This window comes from Sus scrofa, chromosome 12 (genome assembly GCF_054392235.1).
Source record: "Sus scrofa isolate SSC_HxYL_T2T_F1_AM1 chromosome 12, Sscrofa_HxYL_maternal_Yorkshire_Landrace_v2.0, whole genome shotgun sequence".
NCBI lineage: Eukaryota > Metazoa > Chordata > Mammalia > Artiodactyla > Suidae > Sus > Sus scrofa.
This window is the reverse complement of record NC_139394.1, coordinates 468592-488501: the sequence shown is the minus strand read 5'-3', so window position 1 is coordinate 488501 and position 19910 is coordinate 468592. Positions and strand designations below refer to the sequence as shown.

The following is a 19910-nucleotide window of genomic DNA, read 5'->3' as shown; positions in this document are numbered from 1 at the left end:
CCACCCTTACTGAGGTGGATGGTTGGAAAGAAGCTCCCCCCCCCCGCCCCCGCGCGCGCCCCATTCGCAGCTGGTGTTCTGCTGGACGGAGGGGGGTGGAGGGGGCGGGAGCCTTGGTGGGGGGTGTGCCTTGACGGGTGCCTGGGGCGGTGGGGTGTCTGGGGTGTCCGGGGTGGTCGGGGTGTCCGGCTGTCACCGTGGAGGGGCGAGACTGCGGGGCACCGGGCACACCCAGAGTGCATCTCTGAAGCCTGCAGCCGCACCGTTCTCACTTCTCCCGGATCACCAATTAGCTCCTGGCATCACCAGCGCCCGACGGCCTCTTCTCTGGAAAGTGCACTGCCTAGCGGCGTGCACCTGCGCCTGAAGACGGCTTTGCTGGAAGGCCGCCACACACAGACACAGAGACACACACAGACACACACACACAGACACACACACACGCGACCGCGGCCACGCAGGGACGCAGTGCGCGTGCGCGGGGAAGGGGGCGCGGCCCGTCTGAGGTCCGGTCCTCTGGGCCCCGCCCCCACACCGCCCTGGCCGCCCCCCCCCGCACTATTTTGGCGGCCGGCGCGCTCCGTAGCGGGGCCTGCGCGCAAGGTCGGAGGTCGCGGGGCGGGGCCTGCGTCGTTGCCGCCTCCTCCGCCTCAGCTGGGAGCGCGCCTCGCCGCCCGCGCCTCACGCCTGGTGCTCCGCGCCTCACGCCCCTGCCCCGCGCCCAGCGCCCCCGCGGAGCCAGCTGCGAGGTCGCGGGTGCCTTTCGGCCGCGGAGGATGGCCTTGAGCGAGGAGCCGGCCCCGGGCGCCCCGGCGGACGTGGCGGAGGACCGGGCGGAGGATGCGGCGGAGGATGCGGCGCTGGCCCGCGGCGCCGCCCTCGAGTCGTTCGGAGAGAGCGCGGAGACGCGGGAGCTGCTCGGCCGCCTGCCCGCGGTGCTCGGCGACCGCGCGGCTCGGGAGGGCGCCCTGGAGCGGTTCCGGGGTGCGTGCGGGTCGGGGGAGGGAGGGGGCGCGCAGGTGCCCCGAGCGCCCGCGCCGGACCCGCTCCTTTCTGCGCCCGGAGACGGCGCGCGCGGACCCGGGGCGCCGGTCCTCCGGGCCCACGTCTCGCAGTGGGGCAGCGAGGGGTGGGCCGCCCCGCCCTGTGCCCCGGCGCTGGGGCGGTCGCGCAGCGCAGTTCCTCCGAGTCGGCGGTGCGGGCTGCGCGGGAGCCGGAGGGGAGAGGCGAGGCCGAGCGGGTGTGGGGCCGCCGCCCGAGCCGTTAGCCGCAGACCCGCCGCCCGGCGGAGCAGCGCCGTCGGGATGGCGGATCGACCCGCGCCTCAGAGGTTGAGGGTCGGTCTGGATTCTCCAGGTGTAGACAGAGCCTTGGAGCCGACCCACAACGTCCGAACGATTTCTTAGGATTCCCTGCTGAGGTGGCTAAGCAGGGTTTTGTGATTCAGTAAAACCGTCTTCGAGGGCCTCTTTCACTAAAGCAATTTCTTCGCCTTCTGCTTTCCGGGCTTTGTGATGACAGTTCTCACCTGGGGAGAGGGACAGCCCCTTGCCACCTGGGCTGGTGGCTTGATTGCTCTGAGTCTGTGTCTCCGGCTGTCCCCGGGGTTGGCACCGGCGGTACCTCGTGCGGGCCCACGGGCTGTCCCAGCCTGGGGAGCGGTCAGAGGAGGACTGACCGTGGTCCAGACTGCTGCCGTAGGCGAAGGCACTGCTCCCATCGGATAGGAGTGAGCCCAGGCTCGGTGGAGTCAAGGAGGCCCCAAGGAGGCCCGTGGTGCGAGGGCACCGAGGGCAGTTGCTTGGTGTGTGGGGCACTGGGAGAGTGAAGGCAGGGCAGCGTGTGTGTTTCACGGAGGGGAGAACTGGCTTGGCTGTCAGCAGGGGCAAAGGGAGGAAGGAGTGCTGGGCAGGTGGAGAGCGAGGCCAGGACATAGTGGCCCTGGGGGGGCTCCCTCGGGTGGCCTGGACTCTTGGGAGCTGCCCTGGGAGTCAGCATGTGTTTCCAGAGCACCTGTGTCTGTCTGCCTCAGTGATGTTAATCTTACCTTGTTTTTCTCTTTAGTCATAATGGACAAATATCAGGAGCAGCCTCACCTGTTGGACCCACACCTAGGTAAGAATAGAGGCTGATGGTTTCGATTTTATCAGTTACAGATGATCACAAAGGCCTTGGGGTATGCAGTGTGCGTGTGCACCTGTGTGTGTGCGCGTGCGTGCGTGCTCACCAGCAGCGGTAAACGGATGAAGTGCCCGGGTCTGACTTGGTGATGGTGGTGGGCATTCCGCATGTTCTCTTGGCTGCGGGCAGGTGTATTTGAGTTACTTGCTTCCTTGCTGCTGTTTCTTTTGCTCATCACGTGTGTTTTGGTCTGTTCATCTCTGGCACATGTTGTCACCTAGGAGCAAGTGGGTAAGTGCCTTGCTGTGTAATCGTCTTGAATCTCACTGTGTGCTTCTGTGGCGTCTGCATTTCACAAGTGGAGACCCTGAGGCTTGGGTTTCCTTGACTTTAGCATAGAGGGAATGGTCTTTCTGGTTTGTTTCTTTTGGGTCTTACTATTTTCTTTATTTTTTGCCCCATAACGCTTTTTCCCCTTTCTCTTGACCTGCAGTAGGAACACGTGCTCCTGGCGGTGAACTTGGGAAGGAGGAAGGTCGAGACAGGACCTTCAGTTGAACCCGGGACCTTCATGGGGGTGGCAGTGGGTCAGGAACCCCAGGGCTGGACCTCCCCGGTTTACGTCCCCTCCACTGCCGTGTAGCTGCTCTGTCCTGAGTTTTCTCCCTGGGGTGCCATGTCGTCAGCACTGCTGCCCCCAGGGCTGTTGAGACCTTAGACGCGTCACCCCGTGAGGCACCAGGCGTCAGTGTGTGCACACAGGTGCCTGCTGGTTTTTCTTTTTCAAGTAACAAGCGGGCTTGTGGAGATGAGCTTTCAGAGATGTCCACTGTCCCGGCACAGTCCGCCCATCTGAGGCATGGTCAGCAGGCCGGCCGGGAGGAGACGGGAGGTCCTCTGTCCTCCCTCGCCCAGCGATGCTGCGTCCACCTTTGAGTTATGGCTTCAGGAGCCTCTTGTGCCCCTGGAGGTTCCTAGAACCTGGTATTTTAGGAGGGTATGACTTGCTCTAGGCCTTTCTTTCTTTTCTTTTCTTTTTTTCCGCATTTTAGGGCCCCACCCACGGCCTATGGAAGTTCCTGGGCTAGGGGTTGAATTGGAGCTGTAGCTGCTGGCCTACACCACAGCTGCATCAAGGCCGGACCTGTGACCTCTACACCGCAGCTCCCGGCGACACCGGGTCCTTAACCCACTGTGCAGTGCCAGGGATCAAACCTGCATCCTCGTGGACGCTAGTGGGCTTCGTTTCTGCTGAGCCACAGCAGAAACTCCACTAGTCAGGTTCTTAACCCCCTGAGCCACGGCGGGAGCTCCACTGAGGCGCTTTCTCTGTCCTTGCCTCCTCCTCTCCCCTGGACTCCAGTCACACGTCTGCTGACGAACTCGGCTGATACTTCGGCAGTGCCCTGCGGCCCTTTAATTGTCCACTTCCTTTTTTCTCCCGTAGGGTACAGTTCTTACTATTGTATCTTCAGGTTTTCTGATTTTTTTTCGTTTGTAGTGTCTAGTCTGCTGTTGATCCAATTTAATTTTTCACTTCAGGTCTTATTTTTTCCAGCTCTTGAAATTCTGTTTGTTTTTAAAACATCCTCTATTTCTTTTTGCGTATTGTTTGTTTTCTTTAGCATCCTTGAGGATGTATTGTAGTTCTTATGGTATTGTTTGAAAGTTTATTTATTATAGTGGTTTGTATTTTTTCCAGCTCTTGAAATTCTGTTTGTTTTTAAAACATCCTCTATTTCTTTTTGCGTATTGTTTGTTTTCTTTAGCATCCTTGAGGATGTATTGTAGTTCTTATGGTATTGTTTGAAAGTTTATTTATTATAGTGGTTTTTATTTTTTCCATTACAGCTGGTTTACAGTATTCTGTCAGTTTTCTACTGTACAGCGTGGTGACCTGGTTATACATACATGTGTAGATTCATCACAAGTGGTTAGACATAGTTCCTATGTTTTAAAGTTTATATCTACGAATCCTATCATCTTTGTCATTTCTGGCCATTTTTGTTGTCTGGTTCTTCTGTCAGAGATCACAGTAATTTTGTCTTTATTTGTGTGTCTTCAGGGCCGCACCCACGGCATGTGGAGGTTCCCAGGCTAGGGTCGAATTGGAGCTACAGCCGCCGGCCTACACCACAGCCACAGCCACACCATATCTGAGCCGTGTCTGTGACCTGCACCACAGCTCACGGCATCGCCGGATCCTTAACCCACTGAGCGAGGCCAGGGATCGAACCCGCAACCTCATGGTTCCTAGTTGGGTTCATTAACCACTGAGCCACGACAGGAACTCTGAGATCACAGTAATTTTAAACAGTTGCAGGTCTGGTGATTTTTGAGTGGATGATAGACATTGTGTTTGGTAGCTTGATGGGTGTTTTTAAGTTTTTGTTTTTTAAGAGTATGGAAGTTCAGCAAACAGTTTAGTTAATTGCACTGTGATATCCTTTCAATCCTGTTTAAGCTTTGTTAGGGAGAAAAAGCTTTTTCTCTAGATTTTCTCTAATTAAGCCTTATACTAAGGAAGACTTTTCTGGAAGGTCTGCTGGTTGCTCTGGGTGCTCCACGAGGACTCTGTACTCTGGCCCCGAGGAATTTGAATGTCACCCTGTGTGAGCTGTGGGAGTTGTTCAGGCCCAGCCTTGTGGACTAACTGCTGTGCATGTGAAGATGCAGCCTCAGACTTGAGGGGACCTCTGCAGGCTTCTGGGGCGCATCCTCTGCTCAGCGGCCTCTGGCGTGTCACCCTGCAAATATATTTGTCCAGTTCCCTGATTATTCTTTTCTTTATTTTTCCTTAGGGCTGCACCTGCGGCATAGGGAGGTCCCCAGGCTAGGGGTCAAATAGGAGCTGCAGCTGCCGGCCTCCACCACAGCCACAGCCACGCCAGATCCAGGCCACATCTGCAACCTGAACCACAGCTCACAGCGACACCGGATTCTTAACCCACTGAGCAAGGCTAGGGATTGAACTCACATCCTCACGGAAACAGTGTCTGGTCCTTAATCCTCCGAGCCACGATGGGAACTCCTCCCCGGTTGTGCTTTTATAACTGGAAGTGGAAGTCCTTTGTCGTCTGTCTTACTGCTTGGTTAGAACCCGATTGTTACTGAGTCACAGGAGTTGCAGGAGGAAGCCTCTGTAATGCATGGTATTACATCCTGATTGGAGGAGTTCCCGCTGCGGTGCAGCGGGATTGGCTGTGACTTGGGAGTGCTGAGACACAGGTTTTTTTTAATGATTTTTATTTTTTTCCATTATAGCTAGTTTACACTGTTCTGTCAGTTTTCTCCTATACAGCAAGGCGACCCAGTCACACATACGCATATACATTCTTTTTTCTCACATTATAAGACACAGGTTTGATCCCCCGCCTGGCATAGTGGGTTAAGGATCCATTGCCGAAGCTGTGGCTTGGATCTGATCTCTAGCCCAAGAATTCCATGTGTTGTGGAGCGGCCAAAAAAAGGAAAAAACGCAGTGATCGGAGGTAGAATTATTTTAAAAAGTAAGAATATTGGAGTTCCCGTTGTGGCGCAGTGGTTAACGAATCTGACTAGGAACCATGAGGTTGCAGGTTCGATTCCTGGCCTTGCTCAGTGGGTTAAGGATCTGGCGTTGTTGTGAGCTGTGGTGTGGGTCGCAGACACGGCTCACGTCCCATGTTGCGGTGGCTCTGGTGTAGGCCAGCATCTACAGCTCCAATTAGACCCCTAGTCTGGGAACCTCCATATGCCGTGGGAAACGGCACTAGAGAAGACAAAAAAAAAAAAGAATATTTTTGCTGCATTTTAAAACTAATGCTCTTTTAGAAGCTGTTACGATGAAAGTTTTTTTGCTTTATTTGATACTTGGATTATATAAATTTACTAATACCGAACCATTCTTCGATTTCTAAATGGCCCCTTTTTTTCTTTTGACATTTTTTTTTGTTTGTTTTTTTGTTTTTTTGCCTTTTCTAGGGCCGCTCCTGCGGCATATGGAGATTCCCAGGCTAGGGGTCCAATCGGAGCTGTAGCCACCGGCCTACGCCAGAGCCACAGCAACGCGGGATCCGAGCCGCGTCTGCAACCTACACCACAGCTCACGGCAACGCCGGATCCTTAACCCACTGAGCAAGGGCAGGGATCGAACCCGCAACCCTATGGTTCCTAGTCGGATTCGCTAACCACTGCGCCATGACGGGAACTCCTCTTTTGACATTTTAATATCATATTGGTGTTTAACAGCCAGTATTTCGTATGTTTTTCCCTAGAATGGATGCTAAACTTGTTGCTGGGATTTGCGCGGGATAAGACATCTCCAGCTGAGCTCGTTCATCTGGCTTTTAAGTTTCTGTATATCATCACCAAGGTAATCTTTGTATCACACTGTGTGGTTGACAGACCCTTTCTTCCTGTACTTGGTCCAAAAGCTACCTTCCAAATGCGCTCTCAGGAAGGATGGTTCTCCCACAGAAGTTGGGGGTTTCCTTCTTTCTCTTCTTGCCACGTTCTGGGGTCTCCGGATGCTCGTGGTCTGGGGAGTCTTCGACTGAAACCGTGCTCTTCAGCATTGTTTTCCCGCCGCGCACGCGGACGGGTCAGGCACCAGGTAGCCAGCCTGGGAGGGAGCGGCTCGGTGCACCCCTGAGCCCAAAGGGCGGAGTGACTGGCGGGCGCTGCCGGGGAGGACAAGGCCGACAGGCTGGGTGGAAGCGGGAGTGCTTCGCAGACCTGCGCGTGCCGGTGGCTTCCAGGGCTCTCGTCTCAGGGCGGGTCCTGAGTACGTGGCTGCGTCCGTGCAGGCTCCCGGGGGCGCCGCTGCCGTCAGGGTCGGGGTGGTGCTGGGGCTGCAGCAGCGCCTGGGCGAAGCCGGGGAGAGGCCCGTGGCGCCCTCTGGCCCTGCATTTCACAGAAGCCCTGTGGCTTCCCCAGGACTCGTTCCTCACAGTCAGGGTAGAGGCCAAGCTTGTTAGTTTCTAACGTGTGTGTTTCTCGCGAACGGATGGGTTGGTCCCGGGACGGCGAGTATATGACGGGCCTTAGGAGGCAGGTGGAGCTTTCGCGTTGCTCACTTTTCCTGAGTTGTATCACTGTGATTCGCTATAATCTGGGATCATTGGGTGGCACTGGTGGTGATTTTTGACAATAGAGAAAAAGTCGTTTTTCTATTTTCTGTACTTTCTCGTTGTATAGTAATTCAGTATCTTTTCTTTCCTTTGATAGGTTCGAGGATATAAAACGTTTCTTCGTTTATTTCCACACGAGGTGGCTGATGTGCAGCCAGTCTTGGACATGTGTGCGAGTCAGAACCCTAAAGACCATGAAGTGAGCGGCCCTGCCTCCCCCTCCGTTTCCTGCCTCCCGCGTCCCTGGTTTGCTGCTGCTGCGCTGGCAGCGTCCTTTCCCATTTCCTTCCGTTTTATCCCATGCTCTGAGGTGTCACTCCCTCTCTTTTCCTTCATCCCCTTGTCTTGTCTTTTTTTTTTTTTTTTTTTTTTTTTGCATTTTTAGGGCTGCACTCAGGGGCATGTGTAAATTCCAGGGCTAGGGGTTGAATTGGAGCTGCAGTTGGCAGCCGCAGCCACACCGGATTCAAGCCACATCTGTGACCTGCACCACAGCTCACGGCAACGCCGGATCCTTAACCCACTGAGCGAGGCCAGGGATGGAACCCGCAACCTCATGCTTCCTAGTTGGATTCCTTTCCGCTGAGCCATGACAGGAACTCCTGGCTTTTTCTTTTTACATGTGTTGCTTGCTTTAAATGATTTCCTTCTTTTTTTTTTTTTTTTTTTGTCTTTTTGCCATTTCTTGGGCTGCTCCCACGGCATATGGAGGTTCCCAGGCTAGGGGTCTCATCGGAGATGTAGCCACCGGCCTACGCCAGAGCCACAGCAACGCGGGATCCGAGCCGCGTCTGCAACCTACACCACAGCTCACGGCAACGCCAGATCCTTAACCCACTGAGCAAGGGCAGGGACCGAACCCGCAACCTCATGGTTACCAGTCGGATTCGCTAACCACTGCGCCACGACGGGAACTCCCTAAATGATTTCCTTCTAAACACGCCCTTTATAGAGGAAACAGTTCGCCGACACACGTAGAGTGTGCTGACAGCTATGTCACATCCAAATTTTTTCACCTTCAAGTAGAACTGTGTTGGGGTCCCCAGAACCACCCAGGTTTTGATGGTTCCCTAGGCCCACTGCCGTATAGCTGTGACTTACTGCAGCAGAATCAGCAGAGGGGAAAGGCACATGGAGCGAAGTGGGGGGGGGGATGGGGAGCAAGCTTCCGGAGTCCTCTCCCCGCCGCGTCACCCAGGACACTCATTCCTGCAGCACCAGGTTGGAGAGCAGGAAGGAGTGTCCCCTGGGGTGGCTGTGGGGCTGAAGCTGGATTTCTGTGGGGGCTGGTCACATGGGTGCTCTCTGCGCAAGCCACACAGCTTGTGACGGGCGTCCGGGCACGACGTGGCCCTTGTCAGTTCGGGAGGTGGGATCCTTCTGCCCGGGTGGCAGCCAGGCCGTGGTCGGGGTTGGGGTGTGGGGTCTGGGCGCCAGCCTGGCTCTGAGGCCCTGGGTCTGGGCGCCTGGGAGGGCGCTCAGGATCGTGTCACTTTGCCTTGGCCCGCAGACCTGGGAGACACGCTACATGCTCCTCCTGTGGCTCTCCATGACCTGCCTCGTCCCTTTCGACTTTTCACGCCTGGACGGACACCACCGGTGCGGGCGGGTGTCCACCATGGACCGGATCCTCCAGATAGCAGAGGTGCGTAGTCAGCCCTGCCGGCGTCCCGCACTTGGCTTCACTGGTGTGTCTCTGGAGCTGCTGTGGCTCTTTCTCAGCAAGGCGAAACTGTGTTTCGTAACCTGCCACGGCCCTGTGATCATTCCTCTGGGTCAGGATGCATGGCCCTGGCAGGCCTCGTCTCTCTGCAGGTAAGGCAGGCCCTCTGACAGCACGGGGGTTTCAGGGGCAGGGGTAGGAGGAATTCAAGGTCAACTTTTAAGTTTTATTTTTATTTTTTTTCTTTTGCTTTGTAGGCTGCACCTGTGGCACATGGTGGTTCCCAGGCCAGAGATGGAACGGGAGCTGCAGCTGCCGGCCTGCGCCACGACTACAGCAACGCCAGACCCGAGCCGTGTCTGGGACCCACACCACAGCTCATGGCAACACCGGATCCTTAACCCACGGAGCGAGGCCAGGGATCGAACCTGCATCCTCATGGATACTAGTCAGATTCGTTTCCCTGGCACCACAACGGGAACGCCTACAGTCAGACTCCTAACCTGCTGTGCCATAGTGGCACTCCTATATTAGTTACCTTTTGCTGTGGAAGATACTGCCCTGAATTAGCACACCTTTTGTCGTCTCATGGTTTCTGTGTGTCAGCAACCTGGGGCGGCTTTGCTGGTCCTTTGCTTGAGGGTCTCCCCAGGCTGCGGGCAGGAGTCAGATCTCACGGGTGTTTGCGAGGGCCTCGGTGTTACGCTGCTGTTTGTTATGAGGGCAGCTCATTCCGTGAAAGACGTTGGTCACACCTGCTGACTGCCCACGGACGTGACCTCCCATCCCTGCCAAGTCCTCCTGGTTAGGAGCAGGTCCCGAGTCTGTTCCACGGGGTGGGCACCTGGTGCAGAACCCGGGCCACCTTAGAGTCTGCCCGCCTTAGAGTCTTCCTCGTCCTAAGCTGCTTTGAGAGCAGACACTCTTAGAGGGTTTCCTGCATCAACTCCTTTAATTCTCCTTAGCGAGGCAGGTAACTGCTTTTATCCTCATTTTACTGAGGAGGCAGCAGGTGTGAAAGCAAGTGACTTAGCCGGCTTGCCTTCTCGTATGTGGTGGATTCAGATTTGAACCCGGGGGTTCGGCTCCTGGCCTGTTGCTCACGGTGCTGCACGCGGCCCCGTGTCCGAGGGCCCGGGTCCTGCTCTCCTGAGGTCTCGTCTGATGGCCTTGCTGTGTCCGAGTCTAAGGGGGAAGGTGCTCCACTGGACCCTCCTCACTAGACGAGTCCTCGGGATGCGCGGTTTGTGCTGCTCGTCGTGTCCTGCCACCCTCCGTGGGCTCCCCCAGGTGGGGTTGCCTGGGGAGCAGCAGCTGTTTCTAAATATTCGTCCTTGAGAATAAAGGCCTTTTATCATCTGGGAACAGTTGAGACGAGACTGGGAGGCCTGCTGCTCACTGCGGTGGACCTGGGCCTCGGCGGGGCCCGTGTTGGCTGCACGCTCTGGGTACCACGTACGGGCTTCACTTTCCCACTGCCTTTGCAGATGTGTGTTTCCAGGGGCGCGATCGGGCACTTCCCTGAGCTCCTGTTTATGAGTGGCTTGTGCCACTTTGGGATCTGGCCTCTGCCCGGGAGCCTGGGCCCTCCGGTAGCCTCGGAGTGTGGGAGCCACCGGCCAGGCAGTCCTGGAGTTGCCATCATGTTTGTAACTGTGCCTGTCCTTTGCCCTTCCTCGTAGTCCTACCTGGTCGTCAGCGACAAGGCCCGCGATGCAGCCGCTGTCCTCGTGTCCAAGTAAGTGCGCCGTGTCAGCCGCGTGACGCGGTCGTCGTCAGGGCAGACGCTGGGGTGACAGGCCTCGGGAAGTCTTGCTGCGCTGAGGACTGCTCATTTCCCTGAGGGAACGCCAGCACGGTTGGGGTGCCGGAACCTGCTGTGACCACCGACAGTGCTGGCTGGGGGCTCCCGGGGTGACCTGATGCTGGGTTGGGGGCTCCCGGGGGTGGCCTGACGCTGGGGTAGGGACTCCCAGGGGGTGACCTGATGCTGGGTTGGGGGGCTCGTAGGCCCGTCAGGGAGTGCAGATTTAGAACAGGTGTAGCTGTTTTGCCGAGGCTGGACCTCGTCTGGGGTCTGGGGTCTGGGGTAGGAGAGCCTTTGAAAGTGGCCTGGAGAGCCGGTCACGCCATGGTTTGTGGAGGTCACCGGCTGGGACTGTGTCCTTGTGGCTTGGGATGGAAGTCCCCAGACAGTCCATGTTACCGAAGAACGGCTGTGTCCAAAACAGACAGAAGTGGTTTCATCTGACGAGCTGGGTAAGGTGACCCAGGCAGGGCGCCCGGAGTCTCCTCGATGCCCGGGGCTGCTGGGGAGGCTGAGCAGTTGTCTCCTGACTGGGGGATGGGAGAAGGCCGTGGTTTTAAGTTCGTCTCTCGGGTGACGTGATACAAAGCATGGGCATGGCGTAAGTGAGTTAGAAAATTTCCCTTACCCCGTCCATTTTCGGAAGTTGAAAATTGGCTGCAAAAGTTTTGCTTTTTTTTTTTTCCTTTGTAAGGCGGCACCTGCGGCATACGGACGTTCCCAGGCTGCTTGGAGCTGCAGCTGCTGGCCTACACCACAGCCAGGTCACCACCGGGTCCTTAACCCTCCGAGCAAGGTCAGGGATCAACCCACATCCTCGTGGAGACAGTGCCGGGTCCTTAGCCTGCTGAGGCACAGCGGGAACTCCCCTTTCCGATGTTTTGATTGGGAAGCGGGCAGCAGCTCGTTCAGGGTCACCTTGTCTTTGGTGTGCAGTGTGATGGTGGGAAGAGACATGCTTGAGTTGCGGGCACTGGGAGGTGTTGGGTGAAGTGCTTGTGAAAGGGCCAGCCGAGCCAGAGGGCAGGGCCCGAGCGCGAGCAGCCGACGTCGGGAGCCAGGCGGGAAACGCCTGAGGTGCTTCACCTGCGGGAGGAGAAGCTCCCGGACAGGGGCCTCCCGTGGTTTTGACACGGACTGAAAAAGCGTGGGTTTCTTTCTAACTGTGAAAATAGTCAGTGTTTGAGAACATAAAGCAAAATAAAAAGTACAAAAGAAGGGAGTTCCTGCTGTGTCTCCGCATAGCGAACCTGACTGGTCTCCCTGAGGACGTGGGTTCACTCCCTGGCCTTGCTCCGTGGGTTAAGGATCCGGCGCTCCTGTGAGCTGTGGTGCAGGGCGCAGACGCGGCTCGGACCCCGCGTGGCTGTGGCTCTGGCGTAGCCGGCGGCTGGAGCTCTGATTCAACCCCGAGCCTGGGAACTTCCATATGCCGTGGCCCTAAAAAGACGAAAAAGAAAAGAACAGTCCAGGAGAAAACGCGTGTGTACTGTCGACCCCGGAGTGGTAACCGCTGTCCCTGTCCCCGCCGCCTGTGGGCACGTGGGCCCACGGCTCGGTCCACGGCTCGGAGCGCTCCTGTGGGAGGGTCGGGCGCAGGCGGGTGTTGGGTGTTCTTCCTCGCGTCCGAGGCTCCTGCGGGCCCGTCATCAGCAAGATCAGCACCGCCTGGGACTCTCCGCGCGAACCGGGGCCTGATGGACTCTGTGTTCCCTTCCGAGTTCGCCGAGAGCTAGTTGACACCATGAGAGGTCGCAGACGCGTTAGGTGGAGGGCACGAGGGGACGCCGGGGCACGGAAAGCGAGCGAGGGCGCGGCGCTCCCGCGCCACCTGGTGGTGGGACGGGCAAGTGTCGGGGTTGCGGCCCCGCGGTAGCAGGCCTCGCCTCCTGTATGTCTCCCCCCTTTTCGGTGGGTTGTTAGCGTGAGGCCCTGGGGGTGAAGGGCGGGTTGCACGCAGCCGTGGTCCCCACGGGCGTCTGCTTGCTGACATCTCGGGTGGGAGGCAGCTGCCTGTCTCCCGCGCTCTGCCGCCAACCTCGAGCGCTGCCGCTGACGCTGGGCGGCTCTGGAGCAGCAGCACCTTTAAACAGCGGCTGCTTTGTCTGTAACTGGTAGTACGTTGATGCCTCCTGTCATTCCATAGGAACTCTTCAGTGGAAACATAGGCCTTTATTCTTCTTGAGTACGTTAATTTTAAAAAGTGGACGTTTCTACCTAACTAAAAACGTGTGCTGCAGGGAGAAAACGTTGGGAATTTGGAGCGTAGAGAGTTGGGAACCCGCGTGTTTGTAACTGTAACGCAGCTCGTGCAGCGGATTGCTTTGCGTTTCAGCGTCGGTCGCTGCGTTGAGCACGCGCAGTGCGGTCGCATTGAGTTACTTTAGCCTCCGCTCTTCCACTTGATTTCCCGCGACCGTCGGTGGAATGGCTTCCTTATAATCCCTGCTGCTCTTTACTCTGCGCAGCTTCCTCACGCCTCCTTACCAGTGCTGATGGAATGGCTGGCTGGGGGTGTCAACCGTTGTGGTATTTGGGACTATTTTCTTAGGCGAGGCCCCTAGAATCATCTGGCGGCAGGGGCAGACCCAACCATGTCCTTGTGTCCTGGGGCTCAAGAAGTCCATCGCCCACTGTTCTTTTTTCTTTTTAATGTCTTTTGTCCTTTTAGGGCCACACCCGTGGCATGTGGAGGTTCCCAGGCCAAGGGTCGAATCGGAGCTGTAGCCACCGGCCTACGCCAGAGCCACAGCAAAACGGGATCTGAGTTGTGTCTGCGACCTACACCACAGCTCGCGGCAACGCCGGATCCTTAACCCACGGAGCGAGGCCAGGGATGGAACCCGCGTCCTCATGGATGCTAGTTGGGTTCACTGCTGCTGAGCCATGACGGGAACTCCCAGTTGTCTGTTTTCTGTGATCTGGGGCCCTCTTCCAGACCTGCTGGAGCACAGCTTCTTGGGAGGTAAAGGTGGGTAAACCCTTGGGAACCTGGGCGTGGTGCCCAGAGGGGCTGGGAGACGGTGGCGTGAGCTTTGTCTTTTCTGACCGGCCGGAGCAGAGGTCCTGCCCTGGCCGAGAGGCTGCTTGGAGGGATGAGGGGCCAGGGGGTTGCCGAGGACGGTGCCAGGCATGCTGAGTGCCGCTCCTGGGGCACGCATGCCCTGGTGGGGCGCCCTGTGGGGACAGCTGGTGGAGCCAGAGTTCCACACGGGTCCCCCTATGCCGCTGTCCCTGTGCCCCTCTTGCAGGCCGCCCGCCTCCCTCCCCTCACAAATTTGTTCCCTTCTGTTATGTGCCTGGCTGCTTGCGTTTCTCCCCGTCGGAAAGCTGGGCCCTTGTGCACCCGATGGGGAGGAGTGAGGGGCCCAGGCCTCGGTGCGGGAGCTGGAGGGTGGCCGAGAGCCCGCCTGCGCCTCTGAGCTCCAGGAGTGCCACGCTGGGCAGACCCCTGCCATGGGGCTGTGGGACCAGGGGCCGTGGGGCCGTGTTCGGAGCGCTGAGTGGGAGCTGGGAGGCTGGGGGCCGTGTTCGGAGCGCTGTGTGGGGCTACGCAGCAGGCAGAGGGGAGGGAAGGAGCCTCGTGGTAGATGCAGGGAGTCGGGGGCTGCAGGTGGCCACACAGGGGCCCAAGGGGGCGGGGGGCAGAGGAGTGGGCATTGCTGGGCCCCGGTGAGAGTGGTCCTGTGGTGTGTGGGACCTGGGGACGAGCGGGGGATCAAGGGGCAGGAGGTGGGGGCCGGGCCCTGTGTGTGGCCCAGAGGGTCGTGGTGGGAGCTGCCAGCTGAGGGCCACGGTCCTCGCTTGGAGAGGGTCGGGAGCTGTGTCCCCCTTGTGGCAGCAGGCCGGGAAGGGGGCTGCTTTTCAGCGGGGGCCCCTGTCGAGCCGTCCCCTGCTTGTCTGCTCCCTTCCGGCAGGTTTGTCACTCGGCCTGACGTCGGGCGGGAGAAGATGGCGGGGCTCCTGGACCGGAGCCTGTGCACGTTGGCCCGCTGCTCCTTCCGGACCATCGAGGGCGTCATCACCATGGACGGGACGCTGCAGGCTCTGGTAGGCCCCGCGCCGGAGGTGGGGGCACCCGTCGGGCGGCGGCGGGGGTGAGCGCCCCCCGCCCCAGGCGGGAGGAGGCCTGTCCTCTTGCTCTGCTGCTCTGCCCTGCTCCTGGGTCGCCGGCCCTGGGCCCGCTGCCCTGCGCGGTGCCGCCAGGGGGCAGTGGTGCCGCGGAGCCGGGCCCTGGGCCGGGCGCGTCCTCCTCGGGTTTCCTGCCGCTCAGAAGCCTGACGGAGGCGCGACTGGAACCAGCTGAAGGAAGTAGGCCGCTGAGGCGGAATGTGGTTTTGTTCAGACGCTCCGGGCGGCGCCCCGACCGGGCCCCCAGCCTGGGCTGGTCGACGCCGCCGCCTCCCCCTTTCCTGGTGCTGCCGGGGGAGGGAGGCCGCCCTGCCTGGAGCTCTGGGGTCTCTGTCCTCGCTTGTCTCTGAAGCCGGGAGCCCCGGGCCCACTTGGAGGAGAGCAGGGCGTTTGGGCCTGACTCAGTGTGACGTCACCTTCTTGGGTGTCGTCCCCTCTGCTCTTCGCGGCGGCAGGTTCTGACACGTGTGGGGCTGCGGCGTGGCGTCCGGGCCGGGGGCGCACTTGGGGAGGGCGGGCAGCCCCAGGGCCTTCTCGAGTCTGTCCTTCCCTTCACCGTGCCCTTGTCTCCAGGAAGGCCTGTCATTTAAGGGATGATCTTAAGACGTTTGGAAAGGAAACTGGGAAAAATAAAACATGTCCTGGTCCTGGAGTCTGTCGAGGCGATGGCTGTTTTTCCACCTCTTTGGTTCTGTGGAGACGTGTGTTACATGGCGTCGTTTAACCACCTGAGCTGGGGTTCCGTCCCACTCACCCTCTTGAAGTGTGGAAGTGGGGGGTTTGCAGGTGCACCAGGCTTCCGGCCGTCACCCCATCCCTGAGTGGCGTGTGCCTCTGTGTGCGTGTGCGTGTGTGCGAGTGTGTATGTGTGTGCCCCCCCCCCCCCCCACCCAGGGAGAGCCCCCGGGCACCAGCAGGCCCTCCCTCTCCTCTGCTCCTCTGGATTTGCTCACTGGACGCCTCCTGAAGACGGAACCCTGTGATGTGTGGCCCTTTGAGTGGGCTTCTGTCCCTGAGTCCCTCCACGTTGGAGCCTGGTCCGTGCCCCGGGGATTCGTGGTTTCTCTAAGTCATGCCCGGCTGAATGTGCCCGTCTAAGTGTTTGTGCCAGCACGTTCTTTCGGTTCCCTGGCTGCCACAGTAGCAATCGTTGTTGTTTTTTAAAGTTTATCAGTGATTTAAGTATTTTTCTGCGTTCTTGAGGTCTTATCCATTTTTTATGGCTGCACACCTGTGGCTGGTGGAACACAGGGTCCGCTGGTGCCTGCGTGTGTGGGGAGGTGCTGACGGAGGGCTGCTTGTTGTGAGGGGGTCAGTGCAGGGGGGCAGGCGGGGGTTGCTGAGCGGGTGCAAGGGGAGGGGGTGCAGGGTGGCCAATCCTGGTGGGTGGGGCTGCCATGGTGTATTTCAGGGTTTGAGTGTGAGTGGATTACTCTTCGTTTTTTGCATGAGTCATACTGGGAAGTCTTAGGTCACAGAGAAGTGCAGGTCTGACGGACGCGGCCGAGCCGGTCAGTCCACCTGGCCTGCCGGGTGGACCCGCCCCCTCCTGGGTGCTGCTTCCGGACTTGCTTTTGTGGCTGCGGTTCTGCTTTAGGCGTCCTTGTCCAGGTCTGGAGTCTGCATTCTCCCCGGGCCCCGGGGCCTCTTGCAGCACCGCCACCCCCCCTCCCCAGGCCATTGCCACGTTCAGGGCAGGGCCAGGTGGCTCAGGCCATGGGCAAGAGTACCTGTGGCCTACTCGTCCTGGCTCACGTCCTGGGAATGCCTGCGCCTTCTTCTTTTTTGTCTTATTAGGGCCGTACCCATGGCATATGGAGGTTCCCAGGCTAGGGGTTGAATTGGAATTGCAGCTACCAGCCTATACCACAGCCACAGCCATGCCAGATCCGAGCCACATCTGCGACCTACACCACAGCTCATGGCAACGCCAGATCCTTAACCCACTGAGCAAGGCCAGGGATCGAACCCGTGTCCTCACAGATACTTGTTGGGTTCGTGACTGCTCTGTTACCACAGGAACTCCGCTGGTGCCTTCTTGGCCTGAGAAGATCTTGGGGCCACTTTCTGTCCAGTTCTACCCTGCCTGGGCCCATAGTTCCCTTTTTTTTTTTTTTTTTTTTTTTAAATAACTTTTTTTTTGGCTGAGCCTGCGGCATGTGGAAGTTTCTAGGCCAAGGATCGAACCCTCACTCACCACAGCAGTGACCACCCTGGATCCTTAGCCACTAGGCCTCCAGGGAACTCCTCCCCCCTTTTTACAGAACATTTTTGATCTTGCTGCTTGTCCCTGGATTGTTCCCACTCTGTCTCTTCTTCACGTGTGGGGCACAGACGCAGCAAGCCCCCCGCCCCCAGCCTCCTGCCGCCACGTCCCCGTCCACAAGCGGGCCAGCGCTCTTTTGGGGGACGTTACTCTGTTCCGCACGTAGGAGGGTCTCTTCCTCCTGAGGAGTGGAAGCCTTTCCCGAAGGCCTGGTGGAGCCGAACCCTGTGCCCTGCCCGGCCGTCGGCCCCGAGGAGGGAGCCTGCGGGGCTGAGGCACTCGGGCAGCCGCGCCCCAGAGCTGTTTGGGGCGGTGCGCCCTCGGCAGGGGTTTCGCTTGGTGCGGCGCCCAGCGCCTGGCCAGGGAGGGCGGCCCCGGGGCAGGCGTGTCCCTTCCGGAGAGGCCCACTGCTTCCCCTGGAAAACCGAGGCTCTTTCTGGAATCCTGCGCCTTGTGCCCTCCCCTCTTGGAAGGAGAAATCTGGTCTGATCGCGGCTGCTGCCGCCGGGCCAGGAGGAAGCCGTGTTGGTGCTGAGCTCTCTTGGGCGGGAGTGGTTTCGCCATGAGCTCGTCCGACCTGAACCGGAGGCTGGTGCCCGCGGTGCGTGCTGAGACCTGCAGGTGCGCTGTGCCTCGGCGCTGCCTCCGCCTCCTTTGATGCCCTTGGCTTCGCCGCATCCACCTGTTCATTAGTGTGGGCAAGGCGAAACAGGTGGACCCGTAACAAGTACCGTCGAAACTGGGCCTTGGCTTTTATTTCCCTCGAAGCACATTCCTCTCGCAGCGATGATTTTTAATTCCCGTGGGAGGGAGACATGTACGTGGCAGCTTCATTTCCCTGGGAGGCCTGTGGCTCTTTGAAAACACCCGTTGGTTTGGTCCCTCCTCAAGCACTGGGATTACTGCACATTTAGAAAATTCAGGGAGGGGACACCTGAACTTGCTGTGCTCTGCTCTCGCTGGCAGGCGTGCCCTCCCCGCTCTGGCTCCCCAGGCGCCCTCTGTGCCCACTGGTGGCTGTTCGCCAGCCACCAGACTCGCGCCCCTTCACAGCCGTTGAAGGTTTCGAGGGTGCTTTCACCCTTCTGTCACTGACTCAGGTCGTCTCGAGCAAGGGACCCAGACGCCATCCCCGCCCGCCGTACTTGCTGCCCCGCAGCAGCACCTGTGACCCTCCCCAGCAGCGGGGGCGGGGGGGGCGTCGTCTCCGGCCTGCGAGCGTGGTGTGAAGTTCGCCTTTGACCAGGAAGAGGAGGCACTTGCGTGCCCAGGCTGTTTCTCACGTGGCTTTGGTTTCTGCCCGCTCAGGGTTCTTTGCAAACAGCACCCTGTGGTTTCAAGCGCCGTCTGGCCAGAGGACACGTGGCCCTGCTTGGGCGCTGTGGTCCCATCCCCTGCCTGGGGCAGGGCCCTGGATGGAGGAGAACCTGGGAAGAACCTCTGAGGAGGTCTGTCTCGGGGAGCGCCTCTGCGTCCCTTCATGTGCTTTTGCAGGATCCGGGGGAAGTGAGGTGTCTCCCGGCTGCTTGGGGCTTCAGGTGGGAGCGGCGGCCCCGCTGTTCGTCCCATGTGACTCAGTGCTTCGCGTGCCGCAGGCGGCCCAGCGCGCAGGCCTGTTGGCACACGCCTGGTGTGGGGCCACCCTGCTTCCACCGGCACCTGCCGTGTGACCAGGTGACGTGTCCTGCTGGACAGGTGTGTGCGCCAGGTGGCCCAGCCTGGGCCGCGCTTGCAGGGGAAGGGACTTTGACCATCAGGTGCCCTGGCCTGATACTGTGGGGCCAGCAGGTGCCACGGGCTGCCTGGCTGGCGTCCCTCCAGTGTGCGTGTCCCTCAGGCTCTGTGCCCTGGCCTCCCTGCCCTTACCCTGCTTTCCGGCCTTGGTCCCAGTGGCCTGGCTAGCCCCCTGCACACCTGCTGTGCTCTGGGGGTCCCTCCCCCGCCTAGAGGTGGGTGCTGGCTGGTGCTCTCCTGGGCCAGGTTCAGCGCCGGGTCGCCACACGGGGAAGGGGCTTGGGGCGTCTCCTTGGCCTGCCCCGCTCTCCTGGTCTAGAGCTCACGGGGCCATGCTGGCTGCCCCCAGTAGCCCGTCCTCCCCTCCTGGGTCCTCACCCAGAGCAGTCATCTGCTGGCTGCTGCCCTCCCCATTTGGGGCCCAGCCAGGCTGTGGAGGGGCCCTTCTCGGCTGTGACTCCGCCTCTGGGTCCCTCAGCTGCAGCTGTGGTCCATCTCTGCCACCTTCAGTGGAACCGGGTGCAGGGGGGACCAGTGCCGGAGAGGAGGCAGAACAGAGGCGCCTTCCCGTTGGGCAGCCGGGCCCAGGGAGGGTGGCTGTGGTTCTCTTTGCCCTGGGAGCCAGGGCGTCCTGGGTCCTAGGTGCCCTCGGTCCTGGTGGCACGCCTGGGCCTGTGTCCCCAGGAAAGGGGGTGCCTTGTGTGGCTGGACGTGGTGGAGCTCAGTGGTTCCCGGGCTGGCGGTTCCTCCCTGTGGCTGTTCTGGGTCCCGTGCTTGTGTTCGCCGCCCAGGCCACTGGCCCCCTTGAAGGCCCTCAGTGGCTCAGCTCCTGCCCGCCTGGGCCCGGGCGAGGCCCGTCCTCCCCTGCCTCCGAGCGTCCGTGCCTGTCTCGCTGCCGGGCTCAGAGCCGAGCGCACCCCTGCCCCTGCCCGCGCTCCGCTGGGGACGCGCCTCTGGCCTCTGCTCTGGGAACCGCGCAGGTTCTGTGTTGACTTGCTTTCTACGTTTCTGTGGCAGGAATCGTGGCTTTTCCACCCTTTGTGCATCACAGTGTCAGGCAGCCGCGAGCTGTGCCGT

At 59.4% G+C, this 19910-nt stretch overlaps 1 protein-coding gene across 6 annotated transcripts in view; it reads left to right on the top strand.

The window, feature by feature from the left end:
• The first annotated feature begins 656 nt into the window (after positions 1-656).
• TBCD (tubulin folding cofactor D) overlaps positions 657-19910 on the top strand; it is a 122584-nt gene continuing 103330 nt past the window's right edge. For 3 of the 6 annotated variants that reach the window (XR_014820203.1, XM_084982676.1, XM_084982675.1), the window contains exons 1-7: positions 657-984; positions 2065-2115; positions 6378-6475; positions 7330-7431; positions 8743-8877; positions 10578-10633; positions 14620-14752. Coding sequence is in view for 3 of the 6 variants with exons in the window: in XM_084982675.1 (XP_084838801.1) it covers positions 777-984; positions 2065-2115; positions 6378-6475; positions 7330-7431; positions 8743-8877; positions 10578-10633; positions 14620-14752 (783 nt within the window). In the remaining 3 variants the exon portion in view is untranslated. 6 annotated transcript variants of the gene reach the window in all.